Genomic DNA, 14,668 nt, shown 5'->3' on the forward strand with positions numbered 1-14,668 from the left:
GTGATTATCAGCAAGAGGAAATTATCAGGTCAGATAGTTCTGACGGAAGTATATCAGTGCTGCATGATGACGTCATCACCTCACTTCCTGTAGAACACCAGCAGGAAGTACCTGCAATGTAAAGTGATTTACAGTAGCTCACCATTAACATCAGCTGAAGGCAGATTCAGGTAACAACGAAGAAAGTACCGCCTTCTGGTTCTGGTTCTGCCAGGTCCAGTTCAGAACCAGCTTCTCCTGGTCTGGAGGACTCTGGTCCTCATCGGGATGGGAGGATCAGCAGTGATGGAGGAGGTATGAGGCTAGAGACTGTTCTCCCTTAGTAGGTCAAAGGTCAAAGGCATCATATGCAGCTTCTAAGCACGGTGGTGGAGGGTTGGTGATATGGGCTTGATGTGGAGCAGGATCTCCTCTGATATCCAAACTGTTCATCTTTCCATCAGCTGAAGCTCGGGTCATCCTAGGTCATCAACAGAACCATGATCCTGAACCCAGCAACAGATCTACATCAGAATGGCCTAGTCAAAGTCCTGATGCGCTTTTCAGAGGAATGAGCAGAACCCCCAGTGAGTGACTGATGGTGTCAGACAGAAACTGAAGGAGGTTCTACTGGCTAATGGATTAGGAGTTGCACTCAGTTTTTCACTCACTGGTTCTGAAGTTTTTCATCCGTTTAAAAAATAAAAACAAATTGTAGTAAAATTGTTCCAGACCTGTTCTGAACCTCAACCAGAACCCATCCAAAACCTTTTCCAGGTCAGGTTTAATCATAATCACGGCTTTGAGCTTTTCAACCTGAGCAGAACCAGAACCAGAACCAGTCTCAGTCAGTCTGATGGTTCTTCCTCCATCTTGTTTTGTAGTATGAAACTCGCACATTTTCACAGAAAACTACAAACCTGCGGAGCTACGCGTTGACGTCAGGACCCTACGTCACTGTAGAGGAATGTGCGGAAACTTCTGCCTAGTTTTCTAACAGCGCTGACCGTCGAAGGAAAACCTTCCAAGAACAGGAAAGTCTCCAGGAAAGTCTCTGGAAGTTCGGAGGTGAGGAGCAGGGAGTGTGTCGGAGGGCTTGCGGGCCCGGGAGCGGTTCGGTTCCGTGGCTGTGCTGGTTTACAGCCGGAGAAAGTTAGAGCAGTTCGGGGAAAATGGAGGCGGTGAGGTGGAGCACAGAGGCGCTGTCCGGGGGCTGATCAGGACCATGGCTAACACTCCGTCCCGGGCCAGGTCCGGGTCAGGCTCCGAGGCTCGGAGCCTGACCCGGACCGCGACTCCACAACTCCACAACACTTGGATCAGAACCTGGGGGAAGTTCGGTTCTGGGTCCCGAACTCAGGGAAAGTGTGTGACCAGAAGTTAGCGTGTGAATCGTAGCAGCTCAACATGGACCGCCTTAAATCAGAACCAGGTCCACAATGTGGCTCCGAAAGAAAAACGTTTTAATTCCATAAAAGTCCGAGTTTTCCCGGATCATTTTGTGCAGAACCTTTAAAGTTTGTGTTCTGATCCAGTCCAGTTAGCCTGGTGGGGGTTTAAAACTGGTTCTTATCGCATTTGGTTGGAACGGCGAAATAGAATAAAAATAAATTGGTTTTTTTGACAACTTCTTTAAAAGATTCATATATAAAACTTTCGGAACCTTTCATCCCTATCTGGGTCCCCCAGTTTCCAGAACTTCAATCTGAGGAGATCAACCCAAAAGGAACTGATGTCACCTCCTTATGTTCTTTATTTTTTACAGAATGAAGGTTAAAGGTCATGGTAGGAACTCCGATCACCCTGTCCGGATCAGAACCGTTCCTGAATATGAATCAGAACTTATTCTGTGTGGTCCAATTTCTCTAAAAACAGTGGAACGGCCCTTTACTACAGCTGAGAATCAGACACCGACTTCAGAACCGGATGAAAAGTTCTGTTTGAAAGCTCTGTTCTGTTTGGGTTTGGATGTTTGTGAGATTAAAATAAATTATACCAGATGTGGCTTTGCAGGTCCAAACTTTAGCTCGTTGTACTAGAACTTCCTGCGGATTGAACAGAACTTTTCCTTTCCACCCCTGAAGTTCTCTGAGGCGCTGACTGTGGTGCTGCTTCAAAATGGCCGACGGCCTTAGATCCCATCACCCGATGGGTCGGTCACTGCGTTTACTTTTTAATAACTAGCAGCTTGGCCGTTTTTCCCGTCTGAAACCAATAAATAATATTTTTTGTTTAGAGAAACTTCATAATCAATTTTATTTACTGTTTTTGATTGTTTGCAGGTTTTATTTCAACTTTATCGTTTTAAATATCTTTTGGATATTTAAAATGTTTTCCATTTGCAGTGTTAAGGCTGCAGTATGTAATTTTTATATTAAAAAATTGCTTTTTAGATATTAATATTACTATCACCATGTTGTTACAGTTTGTTATGGGACAGATAATCTGTGAAAAGATGGACATCCTCCTTCCTGAGGTGCTATGTCTGAAGAAATGCACCAAAAACCACCAATCAGAGCCAGGAGGAGGGGCTTAGTGCTGCCAGTCAGTCTCATGTACTAACTAACTAGACTTAGCATTCACAGAGAGCAAAGGAAGAGAGATGAGTGGTGCGCATACAAGCATGATTGACAGCGCTAAGACCCACCTCCTGACTGATTGCTTGTGTTTAGGTCGTACTGGGAGAAGTTTTTTCACAGACTGTCTCATATTATGCTGCCCACAAATATATATATATATATATAAAAAAAAAGATTTTATAGTAGTTACATACCGCAGCTGTAAGAGCGCTTTAGAAATTTTGGTTTTATTGACCTTTGTGAGGAAATACTTGCATTATATTAGTGGAAAATTGTCTCAAAATGACGATATTGTCATTTATCTCAATAAGTTGTTGTGGAGCTGCGTTTGACCGTCACATCCTCCATCAGGACGTTTACTGAGTGGAGCAGCTCTCCTGGTTGTGACAGAAGCTCTGAACGTTTCTGACTGTCTCACCGTTTCCTTCAGCCTTGGCGCTGAAACCCGGTGAGCCTTCAGAACCGTAAAGTTCTGCCGATCGACCCTCACCGTCTGGTCTCTGCAGCTTCCTGTGGGTGGAGCCCGGTCGTCATGGCGACTCAGACCATGTTCTCAGCTGGGATGTATCCTGTGGGCGTCTCTCTGGCGGAGGACGGGCCGGGCCTCAGCGACCTGCCCCGGAACACGCTGCCCGCCCCTCAGCTGGTGATGCTGGCTAACGTGGCAGCGGTGACGGCGGCGGAGGGCGGCGACGGCGGCAGCATGGCTGACGAGAAGGAGATGATGGAGCTGAAGACGGTGGGATGCGGCTACTCTGACAGTGAAGACGAGGGCGTCATCAGGTCAGGAGTCGATGAGGGTCATTTCCTGCTCCTAGCACATTACCTGTCTCTAACTCACCTGGTTTGTGTGCAGGTACAGCTACGACAACCAGAACCACCGCGAGGTGTGCATCGTGGAGTACCCAGAGTCCCCGAACCCAGCCGCCCAGACCGTCACCATCGGCGGCAGCAGAGAGGATGAGGAGAACCCCCCCACTGAGAAACAGCCCCCCTCCATTAAGCCCCGCCCTTCCACCATTTCACCACAACCTGGGGTCAAAGGGCTGGCGGACGGCACCCAGAAGAAGAAACCGTTCTGCTGCAAGCCATGCCACTTCCAGGGCCAGAACGAGCAGGAGTTTGTAGAGCACCTGAGCACGCACAGCATCAACAAGATGATGGTGGTGCACCAGGTGGAGGGACGGAGCAAGAGCAAAGCCAAGGAGGCAGAGTCACGAGAGGCTTTGCCAGGCAGGGAGGCGGAGCATGGCGGAGAGGCGGAGCCCAGCGGCGAGGACGCGGCCGCCGGCGTAGACGCCAAAGGGCTGATCAGGTGCGAGCGCTGCGGCTACAACACCAACCGCTACGACCACTACATCGCTCACCTGAAGCACCACAGCAAGGAGGGTGACGACCACAGGTAGGAACACCAAACCTGCCCTGAAGGTCACACCTGTGGGTGTTTGTCTGAGTCCCCTGAGCGTGTACCTGTACCTGTGTGTCTGCAGGGTGTTTAAGTGCACACTGTGCGCCTACACCACGGTCAGTCAGTACCACTGGAGGAAGCACCTGAGGAATCACTTCCCCAGCAAACTGCACACCTGCAGCCAGTGTTCCTACTTCTCTGACCGCAAGAGCAACTACATCCAACACATTCGGACCCACACAGGTACCGTCCTGTCCCTGGTCTGTTCCGATCTTGTCCCTGTCTCAGGTGGGTCATGTGAAGACTGCGTTTCTCTGAACAGGTGTGCGTCCATTCCAGTGTCTTTACTGCGACTACTCAAGCTCCCAGAAGACTCACCTGACCCGCCATATGAGGACTCACTCAGGTGAGTTTGGGACAGAAGGGGACAGGTGCTGATTGGCTCCTGAATCAGTCCTGTTTGAGTAGAGTTGACCCCTCCCCCGAATGAACCTCAGCTTCTTCTTCTAATGTTTTCAGTTTTAACAAGTAGCTCTTCTGGTCGTTGTGTCCTTCAGTTGAAGACATTTAGCTCCACCTTCTCTCCAGGTACAGGCCCAGAACTCCTCACTCTGTGTCCAAAGGACTTTATAGGGATCCATAGTTGAACATGTTTGTTTAAATATGGTGCAGTTGTTCTATTTAAACAAAAGACGTTTGTGATACGAATAAATTGTACATCTTTACTATGGTTTTGACCTACTGAAGCCCCAATTTTTCCACCTATGCAATGCATTCTGGGCCGATAATTTGAGTAGGTTCTGCTAGACGCAGCTCTATAAACACAAGAAGTTCAGTTGTTGGAGGCTGGTGAGGGCCACTAAACATTTAGATGGAGACAAACTGCCTCAAAGTTATACATGAGACCTTTGCTGAAACAAGCTAACATCATCGGCTTGTGAATTGCTGTTTACTACATGAACTAGAGCTAACAGCTTTAGCATGAGTAAAGTCATTGGTAGGTGCTAACGCCGTTGGTAGGTGCTAACGCATTGCCAAGAGCTTAAGCAACATGGCGGTACCTGTGTGATATTTAATTTAAATTTACAAAAACTCAACATCCTACAGTTTTTTTACTATTGGATTTACTTCTGAAGTAAATGTTTCTCAGGAAAAGTCTGTTGTTACAACCAAATGTTGGGTCCCCCTTAAAACGACGGTCCCCAAACAGCAGGGACCCTGCCGGTACTGGCCCGTGGGTTGACTGGTACCAGGAGTTTCTGAACAGCCAGTTTAAGACTTCTGGCAGTAAGTCGCTGGTTGGAGACCCCTGGTTTTAGATGTAGCACTGAAACAGAAACATCTAGGAACACCAGTAGAACCAGTAGGACCAGTACAGGGATCCAGTCTGGAGCCATTCAGGATGACGGTGGGTTTGATGGTCTTTCTGCTACTAACTGTTGATTTGTTTGTTCTCACTGAAGCTGCCCTGATGGATTAACACGGTAACTAATCTGATCTGTGTGTGTGTGTGTGTGTGTGTGCGCGCTTGTTTATGCTGCATACAGAGGACCACTGTCACCATTTTACCCTCAAATTGAGGTCATTTAGAAAACGTGGATCTTTTCCTGGATTTCACTTTTTACTCTGAGCTCTGCCAGGTAGTTTAGAGGTTTGGTGCGAGTTGCGTTTGGTTAGCAATAGACTAGTCATAGTTAAGGAAAATGTATGGGTAACTACAGTCATGGCCAAATGTTTTGAGAATGATTCAAATGTTAATATTTACAAAGTCTACTGCTTCAGTTTTTATAACGGAAATTTGCATATACTCCAGAATGTTATAAAGAGTGATCAGCGTAACAGCAATTAATTGCAAAGTCAATATTTGCCTAGAAAATGAACTTTATCCCCCAAAACACATTTCAACTTCATTGCAGCCCTGCCTTAAAAGGACCAGCTAACATTGTTTCAGTGATTGCTCCATTAACACAGGTGTGGGTGGTGATGAGGACAGGGCTGGAGATCAATCTGTCATGATTAAGTAAGAATGACACCACTGGACACTTTAAAAAGAGGCTGGTGCTTGGCGTCATTGTTTCCCTTCTATGAACCATGGTTACCTCGAAAGAAACACGTGCAGTCATCATTGCACTGCACAAAAATGGCCTAACAGGAAAGAGAATCGCAGCTAGAAAGATTGCACCTCAGTGAACAATCTATCGCATCATCAAGAACTTCAAAGAGAGGTTCCATTGTTGCCAAAAAGGCTCCAGGGCGCCCAAGAAAGACCAGCAAGCGCCAGGACCGTCTCTTAAAAGTGTTTCAGCTGCTGGATCGGGCTACCAGCAGTGCAGAGCTTGCTCAGGAATGGCAGCAGGCAGGTGTGAGTGCATCTGCACACACTGTGAGGCGGAGACTCTTGGAGCAAGGCCTGGTCTCCAGGAGGGCAGCAAAGAAGCCACTTCTCTCCATGAAAAACATCAGGGACAGACTGATATTCTGCAAAAGGTACAGGGAGTGGACTGCTGAGGACTGGGGTAAAGTCATTTTCTCTGATGAATCCCCTTTCCGATTGTTTGGGACATCTGGAAAACAGCTTGTTCGGAGAAGACGAGGTGAGCGCTACCACCAGTCTTGTCTCATGCCAACTGTAAAGCATCCTGAAACCATTCATGTGTGGGGTTGCTTCTCAGCCAAGGGAGTCGGCTCTCTCACAGTCTTACCTAAAAACACAGCCATGAATAAAGAATGGTACCAGAATGTCCTCCGAGAGCAACTTCTCCCAACCGTCCAAGAGCAGTTTGGTGATGAACAATGCCTTTTCCAGCATGATGGAGCACCTTGCCATAAAGCAAAGGTGATATTTAACTGGCTCAGGGAACAAAACATAGAGATTTTGGGTCCATGGCCTGGAAACTCCCCTGATCTTAATGCCATTGAAAACTTGTGGTCAATCATCAAGAGACGGGTGGACAAACGAAAACCTAGGAATTCTGACAAAATGCAAGCATTGATTGTGCAAGAATGGACTGCTATCAGTCAGGACTTGGTCCAGAAATTGATTGAGAGCATGCCAGGGAGAATTGCAGAGGTCCTGAAGAAGAGGGGTCAACACTGCAAATATTGACTTGCTGCATTAACTCATTCTAACTGTCATTAAAAGCTTTTGTTACTCATAATATGATTGCAATTGTATTTCTGTATGTTATGACATCATCTGACATACACACATGAAAACCAGAGGGCAGCAGATCATGTGAAAATATAATATTTGTGTCATTCTCAATACTTTTGGCCATGACTGTACAATGAATGAAAGTCAATGCAAAGTCCTCAGTTGGATGGAAGTACAAGGTTGTGTGTGTTCTGAACATGAACTCCTGCATGAGTGAACCTGTTTCAGTTCTCTGTAGGTTAGCAATATCTAAGAGCAGGAAGTGAGTGTGATGGATCTCTGCAGGATGTCCAGGGGAAGTTCTGCACCAGTGTCCAGTCTGGGCTGATCAAAACCTGGTTGGCTAGCAGAGCCAGTGTGCTACGGATCTGTTAGACCAGGGGTCTCAAACTCCAGTCCTCGAGGGCTGCAGTCCTGCAACTTTTAGATGTGCCTCTGCTGCACCACCTGAATAGAATAATTAGGTCATTAAGGCTCTGGAGAACTGATCTACACAAGGAGGAGGTCATTAAGTCATTTCATTCCAGTGTTTTGTACCTGTGGCTCATCTAAAAACTGCAGGACTGCAGCCCTCGAGGCCTGGAGTTTGAGACCCCTGTGTTAGACCCAGCCTGACCTGCTGCATGAACTCCTCTACGGACCCCCGGCTTTGGCTCTCTAACATCTCCTCCCCTCTGCAGGTGAACGTCCCTTCAAGTGTGAGAGCTGCAGCTACCTGGCAGCCAATCAGCACGAAGTGACCCGTCACGCCCGCCAGGTCCACAACGGTCCCAAGCCTCTGTCCTGCCCCTACTGTGAGTACAAGACGGCCGACCGCAGCAACTTTAAGAAGCATGTGGAGCTGCACCTGAACCCACGGCAGTTCCTCTGCCCGCTCTGCAAGTACGCCGCTTCCAAGAAGTGCAACCTGCAGTACCATATCAAGTCCCGGCACTCCGGCTGCAACGTGGACCTGGATGTGTCCAAAGTCAAGCTGCGAGTGAAGAAACCCGGTCAGGACGGTGCAGACGACAAGTCGGAGTTAAAAGCAGCCAAGCTGGATGACTCCCCCACCATGGAGGACGATGTGGACGAGGAAGACGACTCGAGCCCCATCAATCTGTCCATCAGGAGTAGCAGCAGACCCAGCATCAAACTGCCACAGCTGAGTGAGATTCCCGACAAGACTGCAAAGAAACGCAACTCCATGTCTGAGAAGGAGAGACCTGTAAAGGCAAAGGAAGCGGAAAAGAAAGTCTCAACAAGGCAGAAGAAGGTCAAGGAGAATCCTGTGGAGAACAGGGACGGTAAAGAAGTCCAGACTGCTGCTGGGAATACTGATGTCAAAGTGAAGAGACGGGTGAGGAAAGTTCTTACTGGGAAACCAGTTTCCCAGGACCAACCAGAAGAACCTGCATCCCAGGAAAAACAACCAGTGGGACCCGCTTCCCAGGAAGACCAGTCTGATCCACAGAGTTCTGACCAGCAGAAATGTAAAGACAGAGACTTGAAGGTGAGTTCCCACAAGGAGAGCAAGAAAAGCCTCAGCAAAACCAGAAAGTCTGAAGCCTTAAAGACTCCAGAACAAACTGAGACACAGAAACCCATCAGTCCTGAGAAGAGTCAGAAAGGAAAGTGGGTCAAAGAAAAACCCGCTAAAAGGAAAGCAGGACAAATTCTGGATCTATCCCAAAAGTCCTCCAAGAAAAAGTGCCTGAAAGCTCCTGCTGCCAAGAAGCTGCTGTCCAAAACATCTTCGGATAGTACCAACGAGTCCAGTCCGACTGAAAAGACTATCAGAGAGGCACCATCCAAGCAGAGAAAGACCAGGACCTCCACCAGGAAGACCTCAGCAGTTGGTCCAAAACCAGATGAATCGATCTCTGAAACCAGTCCGTCCTTAGAGGCTATGAAAGGTTCTGTTCAGCCAGCTGGTTATGGTGAAATGGCTTTCTCCATAGATGGGTTGACCCAACCAGAACCTGATGGTCCTCCCAGCAGACCATCAGAGAAGACGGAAGGTTCCCATCCCATCTTCATCAAACCGTCGGTGCCGCCTCGCCTGCTCCTTCCTGGCCAGCGTGGCAGACCGGCCGACGGCGAGGACGACGAGGGGATCCACAGCAGCCACGAGGGAGGAAGTGACATCAGCGACAGTGCCTCAGAGGGCAGTGATGACTCTGGCCTCAACGGTACGGGTGCTGCTCCAGGAAAGCTGGCCAACGACCCGGAGACGCCCACTGAGGAGATCCCCACACCCACCGAACTCAAGAACCACACGTGCATCTTCTGCGACCGCACGTTCCCCCTGGAGACGCAGTACCGGCGCCACCTGAACCGCCACCTGGTCAATGTGTACTACATGGACAACGCTGCACCAAGATGAGCAGGTCTTCATGGTACCAGACTGGCTATGGAGGGCCAGGACCGGAAGTGGTTCTGTTGGCTCAGGCTCTGGTCCAAAAGAACTTAAAGTCAACTGAATGTTTATATCTTTGAGTCTGATACGGTTATATTCCAGAGCCCACGGTCCGAAGTTCTGACTGCCGGTTCTGTTGGTATGAACTCCTGACTGTTGGTTCCGCTGATCTGAACTACTGGGCCAGTTCTAGTGGTCTGGACTTCGGACCGCTGGTGCTGTTGGTACTGACTGGTTTCATGGTGAAGTCATTCAGTGCCTTAGACAATCAGCTGCTTCTGACAGGTTCTGGTTCCTGTCCAAAGGTCCAGTTTACAAGACAGTCTGACGTTCCACTAGCGGTTCACAATGATGATGATGATGATGATGAAGAAGCTTCCAGCTGTGTAAATATCTCAGTGCAATAGACCATTTAGTCCAGAGGCCAAAGTGATTCTTTGTTTTATCATGAAGTGAAATGAACTGAATCGTATCCTTCAAAGTAATGCTGAAGGAGGACATTACGGACCGACGCGGTTCCTGATGGACCGACGCGGTTCCTCTGATGGACCGACGCGGTTCCTCTGATGGACCGACGCGGTTCCTGATGGATCGAGGCGGTTCCTGATGGACCGACGCGGTTCCTGATGGACCGACGCGGTTCCTGATGGATCGAGGCGGTTCCTGATGGATCGAGGCGGTTCCTGATGGACCGACGCGGTTCCTGATGGACCGACGCGGTTCCTGATGGATCGACGCGGTTCCTGATGGACCGACGCGGTTCCTCTGATGGATCGACGCGGTTCCTGATGGACCGACGCGGTTCCTCTGATGGACCGACGCGGTTCCTGATGGACCGACGCGGTTCCTCTGATGGATCGACGCGGTTCCTGATGGACCGACGCGGTTCCTCTGATGGACCGACGCGGTTCCTCTGATGGACTGACATGGTGTTAGCAGGATGCAAATTATGTTTTTTTAGCTGTAATCTGTCCTCTCATTATTTTAAATAAACATTTCATACCGACCCGACCCGACCCGTCTCAGTGAGCTGCACATAAACCATTAAATGTTTGGTTGCAACCGTTGAGCTGCCAGGTGGGTCAGCAGGTTCTGTGGATCTGAAGGAGGGTGGACGATGTGATGTCCAGGTTTTAGGCCTCCAGTCTGCGTTTAGAACCAGTCCTAAGCCTGGATAACATCCATGTTAGCCTGAGTTCATCCAGATGATGAGGTTGGACTGTTTAAAACTTGACACCAGTTTAAACCAGTTCAAACCAGTTAAGGTTTAAACTGGTGACTGCAGAGGAACTGAGCTGTCAGCAGGAGGTGCTGTTGGCTCGGATGAAGTCCAGGTTCGGACACCCTCCAACCTCTAGTTCTAGTTGTTTTTTTCCTTCTGGGACGTCGGAGTTTCCCAGTTCCGACCACAACTGGAAGGCAGCATGAAGGTGAAAAGTGATTCTGCTTTACTGCAGAAGACCCGGTGTTCTGTTCTGGAACGTTCTTAATTCAGATTCTGAGCAGAACCTTGTCTTTCGTTCTGAGAAATATGTAAATAAGGAACCAAGAAGATCTGCAAAAACATTCTTGCAGTGTCCTGCTCCGCTTCGATGCTAATTATACGCATCAGACACTCAAGGAATGAAACAGATTGGTCAATTTCAGTATTCTGATTATTTTATCGAAGCTCGAACAAAACTTTGAAATGGAGTTGAAATACATGGTTTTGAACAACCATAACATTTGCATCACTGCAGTACGTCGGATTCAGCCAGCAGTCCCACGAGCTACCGGCCCTTTTCTGCGGCCAATCCAAGACATGAGTCCATGCAGGAACATCAGAGAGGCAGAGACACAAACAGAACTGTAGATATTGTAATGAAATGTTTGTGGCTGAAAATGACAGGAGAGAAAAACATTTAGTTTGTGTTTTTCAGCCTTTTGAGAGCCGTGGCTCCTGTTTGACTGGAAAGTGAAACATGAAGCTGAATGCAGGTCTGGACAGAGAGACGGAGTTATGAGAGAGGAGCTGTTAGAGCTGAAAAGCATCATTTTAATTATGTTTGTGGCCAAACTGTTGCACTGATGTAGAGAGCTGTTCAAGAAGAACCAAACTTATTTTGAGACTTTGTTTTTGTTGGTCAAACTGCTGAACTGAGTTCAAACCTGCTGAGACCCATTTACTCTGTTTGTTACTTTACAAGAGGCAGAATCAGGTCAATTTCCAGTCAACTGATATCAACGCATTTTTGACCAATAATCAAATGTATTTCGACCAATAAAATCTATCAGAATCTGGTAGCTTGTGTGCTAGCAGAGTATTTATCTGGCTGGTTGTGAGGCAAACCATAAAGTTTAGTGTTCATCCTGGAATGATGCTGATTAAAGACGGGAGCCATTTTGTTCAAGAGGAAATGAAGACGATGTTTTTTTGGGCAGTTTGCCACCTTGAGATCATAAGACATAAACACACATATGATATATATTCTAGTTAATTTATGAGCAGCGACGGCATAGTTACTTTGAAAAGTAATTTGATTACTCAATGAAAAATCCATCAGTTAGAAAATGTGCATCTTTCTTTAGCCTCCATGGTTTGTCGCTGGTGTTAAACCAAACGTAACTCCCCAAGGAAAGAGAAGAAAGCAACAATGTGTGTTTACTAAAAACATTACAAATATTAACACACAGTGACTTGGATACATAACTTTAATCTGATTATTGGATTGTAAATAGGAACACGTTACATTACACGTTACAAGGGGTCAGAGTAGAGTAACGCGTTGATGACGTCACTGTTGGACATTTCTGCTCCGACTCTTCACTGCCAGGTTTCCGTTGTGTTCATGTGGCCCGGAGACACGCGCGCATTCCGCCAGCAGAGGGCGCCATTCAGCTGCTCGGTTCCGGTTCGAACTACATTTAGTTCCTCAGAGGATGAAGCAGAGCTGCAGGTTGCTCTCCACGCTCCAAGGATTTCCACACATCTGGGACCAGGCTTATTATATTTTTATTAAGTAAACATATATAAGTTCATTTGATTTTTGTTATCCTAATAAGTAGATTTGAAGTTAGTATTATATTGTACCTTAAGACCTTTAGGCTCTTTATTGGGGTCTTGGCTCATTTTCTGACTGTGATATAATCTTTCTAAGATTAACAGCCTTTAGAGAATCAACTTAATTTTCCTGGGTTTTATTTCCTCCTTTGTTTCTGTTTCTTCTCCTCCAGCTGCTCCTGCTGTTCATTCAAACTATTTCTGCTCAGAGAGAAACTGCTGCCTTACATTCGGTCATAAAACATTCATTATCCAGGAACCAAAATATTCTTTATTGGATCTGATCTGCTGGTAGCAGAAGATTCATCCTGTAAACATGGAGTCGTTTGTGTAAACAGTGAGATCAGGACAAAACAAACAGACAAGCAGAACCTACAGAACCTGCAGAACCTGAAGAACCTAAAGAACCTGAAGAACCTAAATAACCTGAAGAACCTACAGAACCTAAAGAACCTGAAGAACCTACAGAACCTGAAGAACCTACAGAACCTAAAGAACCTGCAGAACCTACAGAACCTGAAGAACCTACAGAACCTGTAGAACCTACAGAACCTGCAGAACCTACAGAACCTGAAGAACCTGCAGAACCTACAGAACCTGTAGAACCTAAAGAACCTGCAGAACCTACAGAACCTGAAGAACCTACAGAACCTAAAGAACCTACAGAACCTAAAGAACCTGCAGAACCTGCAGAACCTGTAGAACCTAAAGAACCTGCAGAACCTACAGAACCTGAAGAACCTACAGAACCTGTAGAACCTACAGAACCTGTAGAACCTAAAGAACCTGCAGAACCTACAGAACCTGAAGAACCTGCAGAACCTACAGAACCTGTAGAACCTAAAGAACCTGCAGAACCTACAGAACCTGTAGAACCTACAGAACCTGAAGAACCTACAGAACCTAAAGAACCTGCAGAACCTACAGAACCTGTAGAACCTAAAGAACCTGCAGAACCTACAGAACCTGAAGAACCTACAGAACCTAAAGAACCTACAGAACCTAAAGAACCTGCAGAATCTACAGAACCTGTAGAACCTGTAGAACCTGCAGAACCTACAGAACCTGTAGAACCTGTAGAACCAGATGTCTCGATCATCTCCTCAGGCCGTTATGGTTCAGAACGTTTAGTTATGATTAAGTTTCTTGTTGTGCTTTCAGTCGACTGTATTGGTTTGATTATTTGCTTATTTATTGGATAATAATATCAGCCAAAATAATACAAATGGTCATTTAAAGAACAAATCATACATCAGATTAACAGTAAATACATAAATACTTCCTACTTTAAAAGGTTTGTTAGGGCTTTCTGTATGTTTTATTTTGAAACGTTGATGTATTTTATGAATTTAGAGGTCAGAGGTCATTTATGCACCAGACACAGACCTGCAGCCAGGGGCGGATCTAGACGGGGGCCAACGGGGAACCAAAGAAGTTATACTAAATAAATGTCTTATGTTAATACTCAGTGGTGGGTTTTAACCTTCACACTTTAACTTTAACAATGAATGAAAAATTCTAGTGCTGAACTTTTATCTGCTGTATGTAGACAGAACCAAACTTTCCATCTGCCAGGATCCTGGATCTCTGGAGACATCGTTATATCAAATGATGAGATCCTGCTCTGTTTTGTTTTTGTTTCGTTCTTTTTAAAGCGTTGCCATGGAAACACACCAACTACCCCGGCCCTGGTCTGGAAGCAGCCTCCACACCTAACTCCTTATTTCTATAAATGTTTTGGTAATATTCTGTAAAATACCAGAATGTTCATATACTGTTATACTTTTAGCTGTCTGAGGAAAATCTTAATTATTAAATATCAGGTGTTATGATCAGTTACTCAGTACTAGTAGTTTACTAAATACTTTTTACTCCTGTTTAATTAAACGTGTTTAATGTCAACTAATGACAGACAGACAGAGAGACAGACAGAGAGACAGACAGAAAGACAGATAGACAGACCCAAACAAGAGTGCATGTCCTCCCCCCTCTCCTCGCCCTCCTTCCTGTCTGCCTACTGTAGAAAAAATACGAGCCGCTAGCGCCGCAAAAACTCTTCTGAGAAAAGAAAAAAAAAAGAGTGCTCCACTACTCTGGCCTGGTCAGCAGG

General features: G+C 46.6%; 1 protein-coding gene across 1 annotated transcript; it reads left to right on the forward strand.

The window, feature by feature from the left end:
* The first annotated feature begins 152 nt into the window (after positions 1-152).
* Positions 153-10,534, forward strand: rest (RE1 silencing transcription factor). The gene is made up of 6 exons (XM_005812291.2): positions 153-1,047; positions 3,065-3,341; positions 3,415-3,960; positions 4,049-4,209; positions 4,289-4,372; positions 7,801-10,534. Exons 2-6 carry the CDS (start codon positions 3,091-3,093, stop codon positions 9,483-9,485), a joined length of 2,727 nt encoding a protein of 908 aa, XP_005812348.1. The 5' UTR covers positions 153-1,047; positions 3,065-3,090; the 3' UTR covers positions 9,486-10,534.
* The last annotated feature ends 4,134 nt before the right edge of the window (positions 10,535-14,668 follow it).

The sequence above is a fragment of the Xiphophorus maculatus genome, chromosome 23 (genome assembly GCF_002775205.1).
Source record: "Xiphophorus maculatus strain JP 163 A chromosome 23, X_maculatus-5.0-male, whole genome shotgun sequence".
Classification (NCBI taxonomy): Eukaryota; Metazoa; Chordata; class Actinopteri; order Cyprinodontiformes; family Poeciliidae; genus Xiphophorus; species Xiphophorus maculatus.